The 21,428-nt window shown below is 41.6% G+C and overlaps 1 protein-coding gene across 3 annotated transcripts; it reads left to right on the forward strand.

Moving 5' to 3' along the window:
• Positions 1–12,145: 12,145 nt before the first annotated feature.
• Positions 12,146–21,188, forward strand: LOC120020717 (zinc finger protein 26-like). 3 transcript variants are annotated; one of them, XM_038964442.1, is made up of 8 exons: positions 12,146–12,228; positions 13,518–13,720; positions 13,813–13,917; positions 14,003–14,098; positions 14,761–14,871; positions 15,720–15,846; positions 18,435–18,700; positions 18,962–21,188. In XM_038964442.1, exons 1-8 carry the CDS (start codon positions 12,207–12,209, stop codon positions 20,972–20,974), a joined length of 2,943 nt encoding a protein of 980 aa, XP_038820370.1. In that variant the 5' UTR covers positions 12,146–12,206; the 3' UTR covers positions 20,975–21,188. The 3 variants fall into 3 exon arrangements, with proteins under 3 accessions (XP_038820370.1, XP_038820369.1, XP_038820372.1); XM_038964441.1 differs by having other exon boundaries at positions 18,435–21,188; XM_038964444.1 differs by lacking the exons at positions 18,435–18,700; positions 18,962–21,188 and having other exon boundaries at positions 15,720–16,428.
• Positions 21,189–21,428: the final 240 nt, after the last annotated feature.

The following is a 21,428-nucleotide window of genomic DNA, read 5'->3' on the forward strand; positions in this document are numbered from 1 at the left end:
AATATTATTTTGAAATTATCAGTAAATGTAAAAACAAAAAACCAATACGCACCATAACACTTTTTGACAAATTTAAAATGTATCTCGATATGTAATACCCCTTTCTGTTAGGTTTATGTACTCTTGCTTGTATATTTCTGTTTTTGTATTTGTTGTGTTCATTATATATATATATATATATATATATATATACAAAATGAAATGCCAATACGGAAAAGGAAACACAACTTCAACAAATCACCACCTCACATCGGTTTCTAAATGGCGACAGGGGTTGGCTTTCATTTGAATGATAGTTTAACCCTCAAATCCATGAATTCATGTGAGGCCAGAGATTTGTGAGAGGAGCTCCCGATTTTATAAAAAAAAATTCTCGCAAACCTTGGTCTGAAAATTACAGCTGCATTCTGAACGAAGTCCCGCTATGGTTTGGGACGTATGACAAAAACATTGGTACTAAACCAAAGATATTGATCTGTTTCAAGCAATTGATTTTGTGAGATCGTGATGAGAAACTTTACCTCAGATTGGTGATGTAAGTATTAATGTTGTGGTGAAAACAGTCTGTGTAGTAATACGTTCTGTCCACCATAGGGAAATTACACTGAGTGGCCAGTTTATTAGCTGACGTTTCACCACCTCGTTCAAGAAAATGGTTAGTTCCTACAGACAGTGAGACCCGTGGCTTGCTATATAAAGGAGGCAGACAGGTTTTGAGGCATTCAGTTACTGGTCAATTGAATGTTAGAATGGGTAAAGTGACTGACCTAAGCAACTTTGAGCGTGGTATGATCGTCGGTGCCAGTATCTCAGAAACGGCTGGCCTCTTCACGCACGACAGTGTCTAGGGTTTACAACAGTGGTGTGCAGAAAGGCATCTCGGAACGCACAACTTGTCAAGAATGGGCTATTGCAGCAGACGACCACACCGGGTTCCACTCCTATCAGCTAAAAACAAGAAGAAGCAGCTCCAGTGAGCACACCATCACCGACAACTGAGGAGTGGAAAAACATTGCCTGGTCCGATGCAGTTTTCATGATTTTTGACCCCCCCCAAAATTATCTGGCCTCCATTGATTTAGTCACCCCAATTCTGGCAATCCTACAAGGGTAAAAACTCCAATAACTTTTATTTTTACAGATTATAATAGCGACATGAGGTTTGGACCATTTGGTCTTATTAGAGGATTATCTACACAATTTTACCCATTGGTCAAAAGATGCGTTTTTATTGAACACCCTACATCGTATCAAACGCGTTGTCTAGTGTGTGTGGTTAGCCTGCTAGCTAGGAGGAAATACCATTGGCATGTTAAGCTAGCTAGCTTTTATGCTAACGACAACGGTAACCATTTAGTAAACTAGCTATATCCTTATCCTATCAAACCTGTCGTTTGGTGTGTTTGTGTAACGGATGTGAAATGGCTAGCTAGTTAGCGGTGGTGCGCGCTAATAGCCTTTCAATCAGTGACGTCACTTGCTCTGAGACCTTGAAGCCGCGGCCCTTGCAGAGCAAGGGGAACCACTACTTCAAGGTCTCAGACAGAGCAAGTGACGTACCCGATTGAAACGCTATTAGCGCGTACCCGCTAACTAGCTAGCCATTTCACATCCGTTACACTCACCCCCCTTTCAACCTCCTCCTTTTCCGCAGCAACCAGTGATCCGGGTCAACAGCATCAATGTAACAGTTTAACTTTAGTCCGTCCCCTCGCGTGAACCAGGGACCCTCTGCACACATCAACAACAGTCAGCGATGGGTAACGATGCTTCGTGGGCGACCGTTGTTGATGTGTGCAGAGGGTCCCTGGTTCGCGCCCGTGTCGGGGCGAGGGGACGGTCTAAAGTTATACTGTTACATTTGGTTACCCTGCTAGGTAGTAGCCAATGCCACGATAAGCAAGGTTAGGAATAAAGCTAGCTAGCCTGTTATGCTAGCGCTGACGCTAACAGTTTAACATATATTGGCTAGCTAGCAATATGACCATTTCTATATTCTGCAGGGCTGTCCGACTAAAATAAAGTATTGTTCGACCAAGAGTCGTCTGTTCTTTCGACCGAAATATGAGTGTGGACAGACTGGCTCCAGCTCTGCCTCCGATTTATAACACATCGCACCGCCGACTCTCTTGCTTCACCTAAACTAACCAGTCCCCACCAGCTTTCTAGTAGCTACCCTTGCCTGGTTAAGAAACACAAGCTGCTTTAAGAAATTAAAAACAGCATTAAGTGTAATAGTAAAACAGTCTAGCTATGTTTTTCTCTCCCTTGAGTAGGCTATAGAAAAGTAGGCAATCAACCCTTCCACTTTTCCCACTACATTTCATATACAGGTTCTGTAGCCAACATAGCCAAGTCTCCCTCTTCTCCTTAGATAACGGCTTGATTCTAGCCCTTTAAGGCTACCGTTTAAAATACTTCACCCATAATACCAGTGCTACATTTGATTCATTTCTATCTTGCATTGGTGGACCGCATTTTACATTCAAAAAGCATATCGCACGCCGCTGTAAAACTAGGCTACTTTGCGACCGGATCGTTAACCATTTGTTTAGGCTACACCTTGTTCAGTCATGTTACATCATTAGCTAGCTATAGGTAACAACCTGGGGTGCGTTTTGGAACGTTCAGGTATATGCTATGCAGAACAAACATGCCTCTCTGGATCAACGTTGGCTGTATTCATGGTATTTCTATCTGCAATGTTTAATAACCTTTTTTTTCAACTGAACGTTGACCTGGTAACATTACCAGTAGACTATTTGCAAATGTTTGGTGGCACAGAAAAAGGATAGCAAATCATTTATTGACTAAATTCCTCTTGCCACTACACTATGTCTGACTTGGTAAATAACTTTTTTTGAGTTAATGTGGACAGTGATTCAGACTTGACCCAGATAAAGCTAAAAATAGTGTCAAAATGGCAATGCAGTTTTGACACTATAATTAATGTTTGACTCACATCGATGCCACAGGCCGTTTTAAAACCAGAGAAGTTGGTTCTAAAGGAGATGGCGTCTCCTGGAGACATAACATGTGCAGTTTGAGGGTTTTTGTCTAGAAGGGATACAGCTTTTGTCAAAATTGACTTTACATAGCAGGTTTAGGTGAAGTTACGCAGCAGGTTAGGATAATTTAATGTAGCAGGTTAGGAGAATTAGGTTAAGGTTAGAAAAAGGGTTAGGGTTAGCTAAAATGCGAGAAAGAAAAAAAATCCCAACTAGACATGACCCTGTTTGAGCTACTCCAGGAAATGACGTTGCGGTCTCAGTGCTGCCGTTAGCAACTCAATTATTCTTATAACTTCTTCTGTGCGATGTTAAAATAATCGGTTCAAGGACATACATCTGGTGTATTAGAAGCAATTATTGGTACCATAATTGTCTTCAAAACATTTTATTTACACAAATATTTTTCCATTCACTATAATGGGGATCCTGTTTTCTGCTGACAATGCCTGCAGTACCGAGGTCGGCCTTGAACTTCCATGGCTTCAATGACTGGGCAGTCGTTCTCCCCTGACCCATACCGACTACTTCAAAACACATTCATGTAGTAGGCTGTGTGAAGTGTCTTAGGCTACGTTTAGACAGGCAGCCCAATTGTGATAATTTTTTTCACTAATTGGTCTTTTGACCAATCAGATCAGCTTTGAAAAAGAGGACCAATTAGTGGAAAACATCAGGTATTGAGCTGTCTGCGTAAATGCAGCACTATTAACCTAGTATTAGTAGTAGACAGTCTGGGTTTAGACATTAAAGGCCCAGTGCAGTCAAAAACCTGATTTCCCCCCCCCCCCCCCCCCCCCCCCTGCGTTTTATATACAGTGCCTTTGGAAAGTATTCAGACCCCTTGAATTTTTCCACATTTTGTTACATTACAGCCTTGTTATAAAATGGATTAAATCAAATGTTTTAAAAAATCGTATAATCTACACACAATACCCAATAATGACAAAGTGAAAACAGGATTTTCTAAATGTATTAAAAAATAAATTAATAAATGGAAAAACCTTACCTACGTAAGTATTCAACCCCTTTGCTATGATACTTTGAAATTGAGCTCAGGTGCATCCTGTTTCCATTGATCATCCTTGAGATGTTTTCTACAACTTGATTGGAGTCTACCTGTGGTAAAATCAATTGATTGGACATTATTTGGAAAGGCACACCCCTGTCTTTACAAGTTTCCACAGTTGACAGTGCATGTCAGAGCAAAAACCAAGCCATGAGGTCGAAGGAATTGTCCGTAGAGCTCCGATACAGGATTGTGTCGAGGCACAGATCTGGGGAAGGGTACCACTCCATATCTGCAGCATTGAAGGTCCCCAAGAACACAGTGGCCTCCATCAGTCTTAAATGGAAGAAGTTTGGATCCACCAAGACTCTTCCTAGAGCTGGCTGCCCGGCCAGTCTGAGATATGGCTTTTTCTTTGCAACTCTGCCTAGAAGGCCAGCATCCCGGAGTCGCCTCTTCACTGTTGACATTGAGACTGGTGTTTTGCGGGTACTATTTAATGAAGCTGCCAGTTGAGGACTTGAGGTGTCTGTTTCTCAAACTAGACACTAATGTACTTGTCCTCTTGCTCAGTTGTGCACCAGGGCCTCCCACTCTTTCTAGTCTGGTTAGAGCCAGTTTGCTCTGTTCTGTGAAGGGAGTAGTACACAGCGTTGTACGAGATCTTCAGTTTCTTGGCTAACATAATTGCAAAAGGGTTTTCTAAAATTATAAACTTGGATTAGCTAACACAACATGCCATTGGAACACAGGGGTGATGGTTGCTGATAATGGGCCTCTGTACGCCTATGTAGATATTCCATGTGAAATCAGCCGTTTCCAGCTACAATAGACATTTACAACATTAACAATGTCTACACTGTATTTCTGATCAATTTGATGTTATTTTAATGGACAGAAAATGTGCTTTTCTTTCAAAAACAAGGACATTTCTAAGTGACCCCAAACGTCTGAACGGTAGTGTGTGTGTGTACATATACAGGACTGACCAGTGATTCTCCGCTTCAAAAATCCAGACTGTTCTGCAGTAAAGAGTGAAATCAGTGTAACTCTTGATGGGGAGGAGTGTGAAGGACTATTATTAGGATTAAAGACACTGGGAAAGAAATGACAAAGTTCTTATATCTGCACAAAAGCTAAGACAACCAGTGAGCTCAAAGCACCATTGATGACTCACACAGGGAAGAAACTTCCCATGTGTCGTGTGTGCAGTATGGGCTTTATTAGAGCAATACATTTAAAATATATATATAGGGAAAAAAACACGAGAAATTTCAGAGAGGAGAAATTATTCAGGTGTTCCATGTGCAGTAAAAGCTTTAAACAATCAAGCCTTCTAATAAGACAGAGAATTAACACAAGGGAGAAAGCATATCGTTGCAAAGCCCTTTGACTGTAATTACAAACTAGACAGGCATATGAGGAGTCACACAGGGGAGAAATACTTCAGTTGTCCCGTGTGCAATAAATGCTTCTCAGTTCCAAGCTCTGTAAAAAAAAAAAATGCATATAGAGAGAGAACACACTGGGGAGAAACCATTCCAGTGCAAAGAATGTGACAAATCCTTTATTGTTGAGAGACACCTGGCCTTTCGTACAAAGATTCACACAAGGGGAAAAAAACACAAGTGTCCTGTGTGCAGTGAATACTATTATTAGCATTAGCTGTTTGGATAAGCATCAGAGAATGCACACAAAGAGAAACCATATCAGTGTAAAGAATGTGGCAAATCCTTCAGATGTATGAGATTGCTGGTCGTTCATACGAAGTATCACACAGAGGAGAAATCACACAAATGTCCTGTGTACAGTAAATGCTATTTCAAGGTCAGCGATTTTCAAAAGTCATCTGAGAATTCACACAGGTGGAAAAACCGTGGCAAATCCTTCAAAGTGCGTAACCTATTGGTCAATCAAATCAAATTGTATTAGTCACATGCACCGAATACAACAGGTACAGTGAAATGCTTACTTACGAGCCCCTAACCAACAATGCAGTTTCTAAAAAAATACGGAAAAGAATAAGAGATAAAAGTAACAAGTAATTAAAGAGCAGCAGTAAAAAAAATGTTTTACAATATATACAGCAGGGGTGCCGGTACAGAGTCAATGTGCAGGGGCACCAGTTAGTTGAAGAATCACACAGGGGGAAAATGTTCCTGCAATGAATGTGGCAAATTGGTTCAGAGAAAAACCAAGTCTTAACAGGGCATATGAGGATTCGCACAGGGGAGAGGCTATATATGTGAGAAATCCTTTTCATGTATTCTAATGTTCTAAAACTCCACCAGTTAACTCACTCTAAAGAGAAGACCTACTGCTGCCATGGATGTGGCAAATGGTTCAAAACCAAGAAGTACCTGGACTGTCCTATGATGACTCACACAGGAAAGAAATCGTATTGCTGCAATGAATGTGGCAAGTGCTACAAAGTAAAGCAAAGTCTTTAACGGCGCACATGATAACTCACACAAGGTCGAAACCATTTTGCTGCCATGAATGTGGCGACGGATACCTGGATGCGCCTATGAGGACTCGCAAAGGAGAAAAAAAACACTGCATGCAGTGAATATGGCAAACGCTACCATGAAAAGTCAAGTCTAACAAAGCATATGAGGACTCGCACAAGGGGAGTAATCATATGTGTGGCCTGCGTGTGGGAAAACGTCTTGTATCAGTTTTTTTTATCTAAGTCACTGCATTTTTTGCAACATCTGTGGTAAATGCTCACACGTGATCCCTCCAGAAAGAACATGAACATGAGAGAAGCACCACACACTGTCCATGTGCTTCCTGGAGGGATCCCATCTGATGAAGAGGCCAAAAAAGAAGGTGAATGAACACCTATTGAGTTGATGGGCAGCAAGTAGCATAAACACTTATGTGAACAACGCTTGGTGTAAAAGTAGCATAAACACTTATGTGAACAACGCTTGGTGTAAAAGTAGCATAAACACTTATGTGAACAACACTTGGTGTAAAAGCTATTCCCAAAGTAAAAAAAGTGTGTAAACAGAGCTATGGGGAGCACATACCAATCCACTGCAATTTGTCAGTCAAAAGAGGGAAAAGCTAATTATTACATCTGACACCTTAAGAGAAAATGCCCCCCAGATTACAGCTCTTAGTTGATTTGGATGTGACAACTAGTTCAGGATTTGGGATCGTGGGAGGAGGTAGGAAAGTATGGTACACAAAAACATGTATTTCCCTTATTTTGTTTGTCTATACATTGCCCATTTTTTTGTAACTTTTCTCAAAATCCACCTGTTTACATTTCAGTCATTATGTTTTATGTTGGTATCAATAAAAACATGTAAAACCCATATTGCTGTTTTTTTTCCATAGCAAAGCAAGTCAGTGTCCCTATGATGGAATGTCACTCAGGACATCTGAAGCACTGAGTTCTGTCCATCTTTTTGTCAAACCTATTTTCAAATGAGAAAAGGCCTAGGATCTGGTTTCAATGATGGACTCTTGGTATAGAGAACCTTATCCGCTTGAATAAAATACTAAATAGTAGCTAGCAAGATGGAGATCACAGAGGTTATTTTAAATGAGTGCATTTTGGAAGTGGCTAGTTTACATCAACTACCTTCACTAAAACCACTACATAGGTTTTGCCTGCATACTTTGGTTTCAAATCGTGACGTACTGGCATGTCTGCCTCGTGATTTGTTGGGACAGTTTTTGTCACAATGTTCTGAACCTGACCCGTCCTGTTCAACGATTCCTATTTTACCCTGTCATTTCTTCTTCTGTGGTTTTTAAATGTAAAGGTACATTACCGCCACCAACTGGACTGGAGTGTGGACAAGAGACATGGAAGGTCTCTAGACCAGGGGTATATTCATTAATCAGATTCCTACTAATGAATACCTAGACCCTACCCATTAATCCCAACTCCCTAAGGAAACAAAATACATAATTAAATATTGCATCAACTGAAGGTTTTCTCAACAGTTCAATTAAAATTGTCTCTTCAATACCATTATTTCGTAGATCTACACTGAACAAAAATGTAAATGCTACATGCAACAATTTCAAAGATTTTACTGAGTTAGTTCATAAGGAAATCAGTAAATTTAAATACATTATTAGGCCCTAGTCTATGGATTTCACATGACTGGGAATACAGATATGAATATGTTGGTCACAGATACCTTAAAGGTAGGGGCGTGGATCAGAGAGACAGTCAGCATCTGGTATGACAAACCATTTGCCTCATGCGGCACGGCACATCTCCTTCGCATAAAGTTGATCAGGCTGTTGAATGTTGTCCCACTCCTCTTCAATGGCTATGCAAAGTTGCTTGATATTGGCGGGAACTGGAACACGCTGTCGTACATGTAGATCCAGAACATCCCAAACATCCTCAATGTGTAACATGTCTGGTGAGTATGCAGGCCATGGAAAAACTGGGACATTTTCAGCTTCCAGGAATTGTGTTCAGATCCTTGCGACATGGGGCTGTGCATTATCATGCTGAAACGTGATGGTGGCTGATAAATGGCACGACAATGGGCCTCAGGATCTCGTCACGGTATCTCCGTGCATTCAAACTGCCATTGATAAAAATGCAATTTTTGTTCGTTGTCCGTAGTTTATGCCTGCCCATGCCATTACCCCACCGAGACCATGGGGCACTCTTCACAATGTTGACATCAGCAACCCGCTCACAAACACGTCTGCCGTCTGCCATCTGCCCGGTACAGTTGAAACTGGGATTCATCCGTGAAGAGCACACTTTTCCAGCGTGCCAGTTGCCATCAAAAATGAGCATTTGCCCACTGAAGTTGGCTACGACGCCAAACTGCAGTCAGGTCAAGACCCTGGTGAGGACAACGAGCACGGAAATGAGCATCCCTGAGACCGTTTCTGACCATTTGTACAGAAATTCTTTGGTTGTTCAAACCTACAGTTTCATCAGCTGTCAGGGTGGCTGGTCTCAGACAATCCCGCAGGTGAAGAAGCCGGATGTGGAGGTCCTGGGCTGGCGTGGTAACGTGGTCTGCGGTTGTGAGGCCGGTTGCACGTACTGCCAAATTCTCTAAAACCCTTACACAGCCTGGAGGTGTGTTAGGTCATTGTCCTGTTGAAAAACAAATTATAGTCCCACTAAGCGAAAACCAGATGGGATGGCGTAACGCTGCAGAATGCTGTGGTAGCCATGCTGGTTAAGTGTGCCTTGAATTCTAAATAAATCAGACATTGTCAACAGCAAAGCACTCCCACACCATCACACCACCTCCTCCATGCTTCACAGTGGAACCACACATGCGGAGATCATCCGTTCACCTACTCTGCGTCTCACAAAGACACAGCGGTTGGAACCAAAAATCTCAAATTTGGACTCCTCAGACCAAAGAACAGATTTCCACCGGTCTAATGTCCATTGCTCGTGTTTCTTGGCCCAAGCAAGTCTCTTCTTCTTATTGGTGTCCTGTAGTAGTGGTTTCTTTGCAGCAATTCGACCATGAAGGCCTGATTTACGCAGTCTCCTTTGAACAGTTGATTTTGAGATGTCTGTTACTTGAACTCTGAAGCATTTATTTGGGCTGCAATCTGAGGTGCAGTTAACTCTACTGAATGTATCCTCTGCAGCAGAGGTAACACTGGGTCTTCCTTTCCTGTGGCGGTCCTCATTAGAGCCAGTTTCATCATAGCGCTTGATGGTTTTTGCGACTGTACTTGAAGAAACTTTTGAAGTTCTTGAAATTTTCTAGATTGACTGACCATGTCTTTAAGTAATGATGGTCTGTCGTTTCTCTTTGCTTTTTTGTGCTGTTCTTGCCATAATATGGACTTGGTCTTTTACCAAGTAGGGCTATCTTCTGTATTACCCCCCTACCTTGTCACAAAACAACTGATTGGCTCAAACGCATTAAGATGGAAAGAAATTCCACAAATTAACTTTTAACAAGGCACACCTGTTAATTGAAATGCATTCCAGGTGACTACCTCATGAAGCTGGTTGAGAGTGCCAAGCTGTCATGGCAAAGTGTGGCTACTTTAAAGAATCTCAATGATAAAATATTTTGATTTGTTTGACACTTTTTTGGTTACTACATGATTCCATATGTGTTATTTCATCGTTTTGATGTCTTCACTATTATTCCACAATGTAGAAAGTAGTAAAAATAAAGAAAAACCGTGGAATGAGTAGGTGTGTCTAGACTTTTGACTGGTACTGTATATTGGTCCAGGCGATCTATATATATATATATATATATAGATAAATAAAATGCAAATGAATTACTTAAAAATCATACAATGTGATTTTCTGGATTTTTGTTTTAGATTCCGTCTCTCACAGTTGAAGTGTACCTATGATAAAAATTACAGACCTCTACATGCTTTGTAAGTAGGAAAACCTGCAAAATCGGCAGTGTATCAAATACTTGTTCTCCCCACTGTATACAGTGGGGCAAAAAAGTATTGTCAGCCACCAATTGTGCAAGTTCTCCCACTTAAAAAGATGAGAGAGGCCTGTAATTTTCATCATAGGTGAGGAAATGAGGGGGAAAAATCCAGAAAATCACATTGTAGGATTTTTAATGAATTTATTTGCAAATGATGGTGGAAAATAAGTATTTGGTCAATAACAAAAGTTTATCTCAATACTTTGTTATATACCCTTTGTTGGTGTAACGGATGTGAAATGGCTAGCTAGTTAGCGGGTACGCGCTAGTAGCGTTTCAATCAGTTACGTCACTTGCTCTGAAACCTAGAAGTAGTGTTGCCCCTTGCTCTGCAAGGGCCGTGGCCTTTGTGGAGCGATGGGTAACGATGCTTCGTGGGCGACCGTTGTTGATGTGTGCAGAGGGTCCCTGGTTCGCGCCCGTGTCGGGGCGAGGGGACGTACTAAAGTTATACTGTTACATTGATGCTGTTGACCCGGATCACTGGTTGCTGCGGAAAAGGAGGAGGTTGAAAGGGGGGTGAGTGTAACGGATGTGAAATGGCTAGCTAGTTAGCGGGTACGCGCTAGTAGCGTTTCAATCAGTTACATCACTTGCTCTGAAACCTAGAAGTAGTGTTGCCCCTTGCTCTGCAAGGGCCGCGGCCTTTGTGGAGCGATGGGTAACGATGCTTTGTGGGCGACCGTTGTTGATGTGTGCAGAGGGTCCCTGGTTCGGTACTGTACTATTTATATTTTTTACAACTTTTACTTCACTACATTCTTGAAGAAAATAATGTATTTTTTACTCCATACATTTTCCCTGACACCCAAAAGTACTTGTTACATTTTTAAGGTTTAGGAGGACAGGAAAATGGTCCAATTCACACACTTATCAAGAGAACATCCCTGGTCATCCATACTGCCTCTGATCTGGTGGACTCACTAAACACAAATGATTTGTTTGTAAATGATGTCTGAGTGTTTTATTCTGTAAATCTGGTTTGATTAATATAAGGAAACTTACTTGATTTTAAATGCTAAAATATACTTATTTAAAATCATACTTTTAGACTTTTACTCAAGTAGTATTTTACTGGGTGACTCACTTTTACTCAAGTATGACAATTTAGTATTTTTCCCACTACTGGACAATGTTGGGTTTTTTCTTGTTAAATTTTTTTTTTTAAATTGTCAGCATTGTACAGCAACACATAGTCAATATCCTTTACAAACTGCAAATGTAAGTCTACACGATTGAAATAAGCACAAAATAAGTAGCCCATATGCATTTTGAATGTAAACAAATTGATTTTTTCACCCCTCCATTTTGTTATAAGAGAAGCATAGAGCTGGGTTTACCTCTAGATATGTCAGAAAGCTTATGCCTGTTAAGATATGACTTGCAAAGGATGTAAGAAGCTATATGGTTCATGTTGCCAGCAGCATACCATCCCACTGCTGGCTTTCCTCTGAAGCTAAGCAGGGTTGTTCCCTGGATGGGAGACCAGATGCTGGAAGTGGTGTTGGAGAAAATAAAAAAATAAAATATTTATATTTTAGTAAAGCTTTTTTTCCGGTAAAACGCTGCCCAGGAGGGCCCAATTATGAATAAAAAGTACAGTAGGTGGCAGTGCAATGTTGGTTACGACGTTTCAGCCAATGAATGAACAGAGACCAGTGTTTACGACCTTTTTACGACAAATGTTCTTTATTTCCCGTGTTTACATCCAAACCCTGTTCAATGCCAGAGATGCCCAACGCTATATAGTTGCAAAAACGGCATCGGATGGAAGCTTTGACGAGAAACGGTTAGTAATTTTACTCATAGAAACTCATTCCTTGTCCGAGACCTAGCATACATTTGGTGTATAATTTTGTCTGAAAACGTTATTCATACGCTCCATTGTTTACATTTTGGTTGCACGTTCTTTAAGGGTTGTGTAAAGCAATGTTGAAGTTCAGTTTGCATAATCTCACGAGTCTGATATTTAGAGGCATTTAAGTCACATTTCCACCAACCAGCTGTAGTTATCTGTTCATATAGTAGAAATCCGAGAGAAATACTTGACCTGGAGGCGAAAGAAACGCACAGCTGTTTAGGCGAGGTGCTGGCTAGCGGAATGTAACGCTTGAAAAAGAAATTGAGCTCAGATGCAATCATTTAATAACCCAATAACCAACGTTTCGACCGTTAAGCTGTCTTCCTCGGGGTATAATGGCAAAAACTGCGGGTCACTAGTTTTATATAGTGTCAAAGGACACACAGGTGTCTAATCATGGCCGGGTGTGGCTTGATATCATTGGTTGCTTTACAGATATAAATAGAACATATTAAAAAACATAAATGGATATACCATCATAGATACAATTTGGCTACATAAGCCTACAAACATTTACAATGACTAGCAAAATCACAAGAATGGTGCTAAGATGCTCCGAGATTCGTACTTTTAATTTGCGCTTCGTTTTACCCACATCATTTTTACCACAATGACAAGTTATAAGATAAATAACTGCCTTAGTGGAGCACTTGATAACAACTTTGTTTGGGATCTGTTTCCCTGTTTGGGGGTGTTTGAAGGATCTACATTTGTAAGTGCCATTGCATTGAGCGCAGCCATTACACTTGTAGGTTCCATCTGGAAGAGGCGCAAATAGACGTTGTGCAGGGGTATTGTGGGTAAATCAGAGTTTTACCAATTGATCTCTGAGATTTCTGCACCGCGGGAATACGACCAAGGGAGGGTCAGAAAATACATTCCCAATACTGTCATCGGATCTTAGAATTTTTCCTTGGACTACTCATAAGATACCTACCAAGAAAGGGTTATCAAAGAACAGGCTTATAGGAAGGTCTCTGTTATCCAGTTAACTGCATTTGTGCCTGCAGTAGGTTCCCCTGTCATCTTTGTTATCCAGCTAACTGCATTTGTGCCTGCAGTAGGTTCCCCTGTAATCTCTGTTATCCAGCTAACTGCATTTGTGCCTGCAGTAGGTCCCTCTATCATCTCTGTTTTCCAGCTATCTGCATTTGTGCCTGCAGTAGGTCCCCCTATCATCTCTGTTATCCAACTAACTGAATTTGTATCTGCTGTAGGTCTCCCTCTCCCCCTATCATCTCTGCGTCTGTTAGTTCCTCCACTGCGGCTGGTGTCTGCAGCTCTATGGCAAGTTGTTCAGCAGAGAGACGTAATGGACTACGGGTTGGTGGAGGAGTTTGTCACCACTGTGTTGGAGATAGTTCCTGATATGATGAGTTACAGGGAGAGAGTCCAACTCATCATGGGGCTGCGAGCACAGGTGAGAGATGGTGCTGAAGGGTGGAGACGAGGGAGCCTCCAGAGTTCCTCAACTCCTGATGTCAGTGCTCTGTTTTTTTTTTACTTCATCAGCTGGTTCTGGAGTTGTGTCGCTCTGATCACCTAGCCAACCCTGAGACCATCCAGCCACACCTGAACAGGATGAACACCTGTATCATCACTCATAGTGACAAGGAGGTTAGTACTACCCAGTAACAGATCAAGACTTGTAACGCTGCTACTTAGTTGAATTTATTGACTGAGCTATCCATACTTGCTGTAGATTTCTGATCCAGAGGTGGAAGCGTCAGAATCAAACTTCCTGAAGCTGATTCAAACTCTGCTGGAAGACCCAGTTGAGAAGGAACACTTCTTTCAGGTCAGTGTTGTAACTAAGGAGCTGCTGATGATTTTATTTGATTAGGATCTCATTTAGTCCTCATTCGCTCTAATCTTCCAAGAGTCCTTGATGATGATGACTCCAAGAGTGAATGCTTTTATAAGGAAGTGAAACTTATTATTCGATTTTTAAAGAGTACTGAATATTGGGCCTCCCGAGTGGCGCAGTGGTCTAAGGCCTTGCATCGCAGTGCTAGCTTTGCCACTAGAGTTACTGGGTTCGAGTCCAGGCTCTGTTGCAACCGGACGCGACCCGGGAGACCCATGGGGCAGAGCATAATTTGGCCCAGCGTCGTCAGGTTTAGGGGAGGGTTTGGCCCGGCAGGAATGACCATGTCCCATCGCGCGCTAGTGACTCATGTGGCGGGCTGGGCGCAGCGCATGTTGACACGGTCGCCAGGCGAACGGTGTTTCCTCCCACACATTGGTGTAGCTGGTTTCCGGGTTAAATGGGCATTGTGTCAAGAAGCAGTGCGGCTTGGTTGGGTTTTGTTTCGGGGGACGCACGACTCACGACCTTCGCCTCTCCCGAGTCCGTACGGGAGTTGCAGCGATGAGACAAGACTGTAACGACCAATTGGATACCACAACATTTTGAAGGGAAAAAAAGTACTGAATAGCCTCTACTTGTTTGTTTCTTAGAGTGTGTTTCCAGAGGAATTTGGCCCCAAGTATGACTCAGCACTGCAGACTCTGGTGTGGGAGTTCCTCTCCAGGCTGGAGAAGCTGCTTCCAGCACCAACCCTTCAACAGGTACCATGCTAGCATCTTATTACCTTCATCAGGGACCATGCTAACATCTTATTACCTTCATCAGGGACCATGCTAACATCTTATTACCTTCATCAGGGACCATGCTAACATCGTATTACCTTCATCAGGGACCATGCTAACATCTTATTACCGTCATCAGGGACCATGCTAGCATCTTATTACCTTCATCAGGGACCATGCTAACATCTTATTACCTTCATCAGGGACCATGCTAACATCGTATTACCTTCATCAGGGACCATGCTAACATCTTATTACCGTCATCAGGGACCATGCTAACATCTTATTACCTTCATCAGGGACCATGCTAACATCGTATTACCTTCATCAGGGACCATGCTAACATCGTATTACCTTCATCAGGGACCATGCTAACATCTTATGACCTTCATCAGGGACCATGCTAACATCGTATTACCTTCATCAGGGACCATGTTAACATCTTATTACCTTCATCAGGGACCATGCTAACATCTTATGACCTTCATCAGGGACCATGCTAACATCGTATTACCTTCATCAGGGACCATGCTAACATCTTATGACCTTCATCAGGGACCATGCTAACATCTTATGACCTTCATCAGGGACCATGCTAACATCTTATGACATTCAGCAGCATACTGCCATAAAAGTTGTTTTTAAATTTCACTGTACAAAGATATTTGTCCTTAAAAGACAAATGCCCTTTAAGTGAATAACTAGATGCTTATAACAGAGTGAAAATATGCATAAAGAAACATTTCTTAAAAGCTACCATGTGTTTTTATGTTATAATACAAAATGGGATACATTGGTCTTTTTAAAAGCCATTCTCTTCCCATTAGACTGCATCTTGGTTCCTACCTGATCCCTCTGTCTTGGAGGAGTGTGTGGAGTGTGTATCCCACCCTCAGCCTTTGAAGACCCTTCTCCAGCACCACAACAACACATGTGGACATGTAGACACCAATGGTAGGAGAAATAGACTTTGGACAGGAAATAATGTTATGTGATTTTAAACTTTTTCTGGACCCCTCTTCCCGACAGCTGAAGGTCCCGAAGCTTCTGCGCGCTGTGGGGGATTCTTTACTTTACACACAGTCTCTGCTCTAACTAGTAGAAAACCTCCCTTCACTTTGGACAGGAAATAATGTTATCAGAAAGCCTATAACATTTTAATGTTTGGCTTTAATGTTTTAATATTGACTTTTTTTCTTCTACTGTGTCTTCTGCTCTACTAGTAGAAAACCTCCCTTCACATTTCTGACTGTCAGACGTGAATGAAAATTCTTAAAGTTTTACCAGTGCAACGTCCGTGCAGCATCTCTGCATACCAACCATGTCATCTCAGAGTTCATGGAGATATGCAGTTAGATCTTCTTGAGTTGTACAGTGTTGTTTTGAATTAAGTAGCCTACAGTGTAGTTTTGAATTAGATAGCCTACAGTGAGCATTATACTATGCTTATTAACGTTATACTATGCTATTATATTTGGTTGTGTTATGTATAGAGTTTTCATAACAATCGGTAATCAGTATTTTTGGACACCGATTGTGGCTGATTTTTTATATTTTTTTTATACCTTTATTTAAATATTGCTGTTACATTGTACAACCTTCAATGTTATGTCAGAATTATGTACAATTCTGGCAAATTAATGACGGTCTTTGTTAGGAATAAATGGATACCCTGACTGCTTGCACGGAACGCAAGAGAATTGACACAATTTCTCTAGTTATAAGAAATTCATGTTAGCAGGCAATATTAACTAAATATGCAGGTTTAAAAATATATACTTGTGTATTGATTTTAAAGAAAGGCATTGATGTTTATGGTTAGGTACACATTGGTGCAATGACAGTGCTTTTGTCGCGAATGCGCTTGTTAACTCATCACCCGTTTGGCGAAGTAGGCTGTGATTCAATGAGAAATTAACAGGCACCGCATCGATTATATGCAACGCAGGACATGCTTGATAAACTAGTCATATCATCAACCATGTGTAGTTAACTAGTGATTATGTTAAGGTTGATTGTTTTTTATAAGATAAGTTTAATGCTAGCTAGCAACTTACCTTGGCATCTTGCTGCCCTCGCGTAACGGGTAATCAGTCTGCCACGCAGGCTCCTCGTGGAGTGCAATGTAAGGCAGGTGGTTAGAGCGTTGGACTAGTAACCGGAAGGTTGCAAAAACGAATCCCCGAGCTGACAAGGTAAAAATCTGTCGTTTTGCCCCTGAACAAGGCAGTTAACCCACCGTTCCTAGGCTGTCATTGAAAATAATGTGTTCTTAACTGACTTGCCTAGTTAGACTTAGGGATGCCACCCGTTAGATAAAATACGGTTCCGTATTTCACTGAAAGAATAAACGTTTTGTTTTCGAAATGATAGTTTCTGGATTCGACCATATTAATGACCAAAGGCTCGTATTTCTGTGTGTTATTATGTTATAATTAAGTCTATGATTTGATAGAGCAGTCTGACTGAGCGGTGGTAGGAAGCAGCAGGCTCGTAAGCATTCATTCAAACAGCACTTCAAGCCTATCAACTCCCGAGATTAGGCTGGTGTAACCGATGTGAAATGGCTAGCTAGTTAGCGGGGTGCGCGCTAATAGCATTTCAATCGGTGACGTCACTCGCTCTGAGACCTTAGTAGTTGTTCCCCTTGCTCTGCAAGGGCCGCGGGTTTTGTGGAGCGATGGGTAACGATGCTTCAAGGGTGGCTGTTGTCGATGTGTTCCTGGTTCGAGCCCAGGTAGGGGTGAGGAGAGGGGCGGAAGCTATACTGTTACACTGGCAATACTAAAGTGCCTAGAAGAACATCCAATAGTCAAAGGTATATGAAATACAAATGGTAAAGAGAGAAATAGTCCTATAATTCCTATAATAACTACAACCTAAAACTTCTTACCTGGGAATATTGAAGACTCATGTTAAAAGGAACCACCAGCTTTCATATGTTCTCATGTTCTGAGCAAGGAACTTAAACGTTAGCTTTTTTACATGGCACATATTGCACTTTTACTTTCTTCTCCAACACTTTGTTTTTGCATTATTTAAACCAAATTGAACATGTTTCATTATTTATTTGAGACTAAATTGATTTTATTGATGTATTATATTAAGTTAAAATAAGTGTTCATTCAGTATTGTTGTAACTGTCATTATTACAAATAAAATTTAAAAAATGGCCGATTAATCTGTATCGGCTTTTTTTGGTCCTCCAATAATCGGTATCGGCGTTGCAAAAATCATAATCGGTCGACCTCTAGTTATGTAGAATACTATCATTATGTGATCTTGCAGACATTTGATTCAGACTTTGATTTAACTTGATTAAACAAGCACCATTCACCAGAGCATCCTGTTCTCTAGGAGTAGAGGAGAAACAGCGTAGACTAGAGAATCTCGCACATGCACAGAATCTTCTGGACCTTTAGCCGTCGGGAAGAGGGGTCTAGAAAAGTCAGATCTGCAACCACTCCATATGAGGATATAACATGTTAGCCTTTAATGTTTATTTTTTATATATAGACTTTTCTTGTCATCCTGTTCCTCAGGTCTGTTTTCTGGCGACAATCAAATCCCAATCAAAGCTGACCCAGAGGTCCAATCAGAACCTGTGCAGCAATGTATGCGCCATGTCTCATCTGACAATGAGTCAGAGATGACCCCTTTGTTGGAACTGGGGATTGATTCAGACCAAACTGTATATAAAGAGGTGGAGCCTGTGCACAAAGAGGTGGAGCCTGTGCACAAAGAGGTGGAGCCTGTGCACAAAGAGGTGGAGCCTGTGCACAAAGAGGTGGAGTCTGCTTCTTTAGAGGTAGGGCATATATACAATGAAACTACAGAAAAAAACATTAAACACAACACACCAGGTAAAGAGCTAGCAAAAGACATTAAAAATGATACATATTATCACCACCTTAACACTGACAGTGGGCTGAAAATCCAAGGAAAAGCCCACAGCAGCCAACAGGAAGTGCAGGACATTTCTTGTTTGTCTACTTCCTGTTGGCTCCATCAGCCAACAGTGCTGCTGCACAGACTTGACATTACTGATATGCTGTTACCTGTGTTCGAGGTCTCTTCAACACCGAGGAGAGAGAGGCTTCAGATTGGCAAAGTGGGATCCCAAGGACAGAGAAGAGGACAGGTCATATCACGAAAGAGTGAGAGGAATATCAATGAAGAGCCCTCTGATGGTCAACCTCAGTATTCTCTGGCCCCTGACCCATCCCCTACCTCAGGGCAGCCTAAAAGAAGCAAGCGTGTCAAAATATGCTCCTTGTGTAGAAAGACTTTCAACGAAGCAAAGGATTTGACGGCACACATGAGATCTCACAATGAGCAGAGCCCTTACAAGTTCACCCAGTGTGGACAAGACTTTGAACACCATGATGACTTACAGAAACATCAGCAGAATGTGTGTGAGGAGGCAGCTCAAACAGAAGAGGACAACATGTCTACGACATCCATGGAGGATCAGACGGAGCTAGCATGCACAGAGCTATCAGAGTCGTCCAAAGCTAGGACATGTCGCGTGTGTCATAAAACTGTCTATAGTAGAAATTATTTGAGAAAGCACCTGAAATCCCAACATGGTCAACTCCTGAAGAAACACAAAACGTTTTTCTGTTGCTCTTTGTGTAATAAGACCTTTGGATGCAGAAATTATTTGAGAAAGCACCTGGAATCCAAACACGGTCAACTCCTGAAGATGCATAAGAAAAACAAAAATATGATCTGTTGCACTATGTGTAATAAGTCCTTTGATCTTTCTGAGCCAAACAAGTGTGAGGTGAACCAACAGCAACTCCCCAGGAAGGCACAACCAGAGGCCAACACACTTACAGCTGCAGTGATACCGCAGCCCTCTAGCACTACATCCCAGAACCCAACAACCTCCAATGCTCTGCCCATTCAGGCACAGTTCTACAATGACTACAGAACATGTCTTTTGTGCAGTGAAACTTTCGATACTGCAGAGACCATGAGAAAGCACCTAAGATTTCAACACAATATACTGTCTTACTTGTGCCACGATTGTGGGGAAAGTTTCCCAAGCAAATTAGATCTTCAGAAACACTCAAAGAATTGTTTGAGTATTCCAGATTCAAGAAAATGTCATGAGTGCAGGAAAATTACTCCCCAAACAACGCAACCGCAGGCAAAAATTTGTCTGGAGATGAACCAAAGACAACAGCAACTACCTGCAGCGGGAAATGAGATGGAGATCCCTCAGTCTCTGGTTCCAAGGGAGAATGGGACAGATATTCCCCAGAGCCATAGCACTTCACCCCAGAACCCAACAACCTCCGATGCTCCCCCCACTCAGACGCAGCCACCTGGCATCTCCCCCCCAGCCTCGCTAAAATCTAGAACATGCCCTTTGTGCTCAAAATGTTTTGCTTATAAAAAGACCATGATGCAGCATCTGAGACGTCATTCACAGGGTCAGGGACCCTTCATGTGCACCATATGTTCAAAGAGCTTTGGTACCGCCAGTGATTTGAAGAGACATCAGGGAATTAAGAGCGGTTGTGGGCCAAATCATCGTAATCTCGTCGTACCTGAGAATGCTCCCACAGAACAAAAAACTGTCTTCTCCTGCCCCCATTGTCAGGGACAGTACACGAGTGAAAAAAAAATGAAAGCACACATGGTATGTCACACAGGAGAGGGGTTCACCTGTAGGTTTTGTGGCAAGATATTTGCTGAAGATAAGAAATTACGCAATCATGTTCGTTCTCATATTGACAGACGACATCTATGTGACACATGTGGTAAAGATTTTACATCTCTGTCTAACTTGAAAAAACACACACTTGTACACACAGGAGAACAGCCGTACATTTGCACAGACTGTGGCAAAAGTTTTAGTCTGAAGGGTAACCTGAAAGTCCATCAACAGAGTCATACAGGAGAGCGGCCATTTGCATGCACAATGTGTAAAATACGCTGTTTCACTCAGACTCATCTAAAACGACATATGTTGAGGCACACAGGAGAGAAGCCTCATAAGTGTTTGGCTTGTGGGAAGACATTTCAACGGAAAAACACATTGAGGAAACATCAGCAAGATTCGTGTTCTTAGTTCTTGGCTTTTACACACTGCCTTCTGAGATGCAGACTCAGTCATACTTTTTTCGCTCAACATTGACAACATTTAGTTGATAACATTAATGGCTTGCAATTGGCTCTAGGTTCTAGTCAACAGACAAATAGGCATCCATCTTTTGCTACTCTCCCTTTTTGCATATTTGTAATATCTAGCAGTTTTGTGTGTGTATGTATATATATATATATATAGTGGGGAGAACAAGTATTTGATACACTGCCGATTTTGCAGGTTTTCCTACTTACAAAGCATGTAGAGGTCTCTAATTTTTATCATAGGTACACTTCAACTGTGAGAGACGGAATCTAAAACAAAAATCACATTGTATGATTTTTAAGTAATTAATTTGCATTTTATTGCATGACATAAGTATTTGATCACCTACCAACCAGTAAGAATTCCAGCTCTCACAGACCTGTTCGTTTTTCTT

This window comes from Salvelinus namaycush, chromosome 25 (genome assembly GCF_016432855.1).
Source record: "Salvelinus namaycush isolate Seneca chromosome 25, SaNama_1.0, whole genome shotgun sequence".
Classification (NCBI taxonomy): domain Eukaryota; kingdom Metazoa; phylum Chordata; class Actinopteri; order Salmoniformes; family Salmonidae; genus Salvelinus; species Salvelinus namaycush.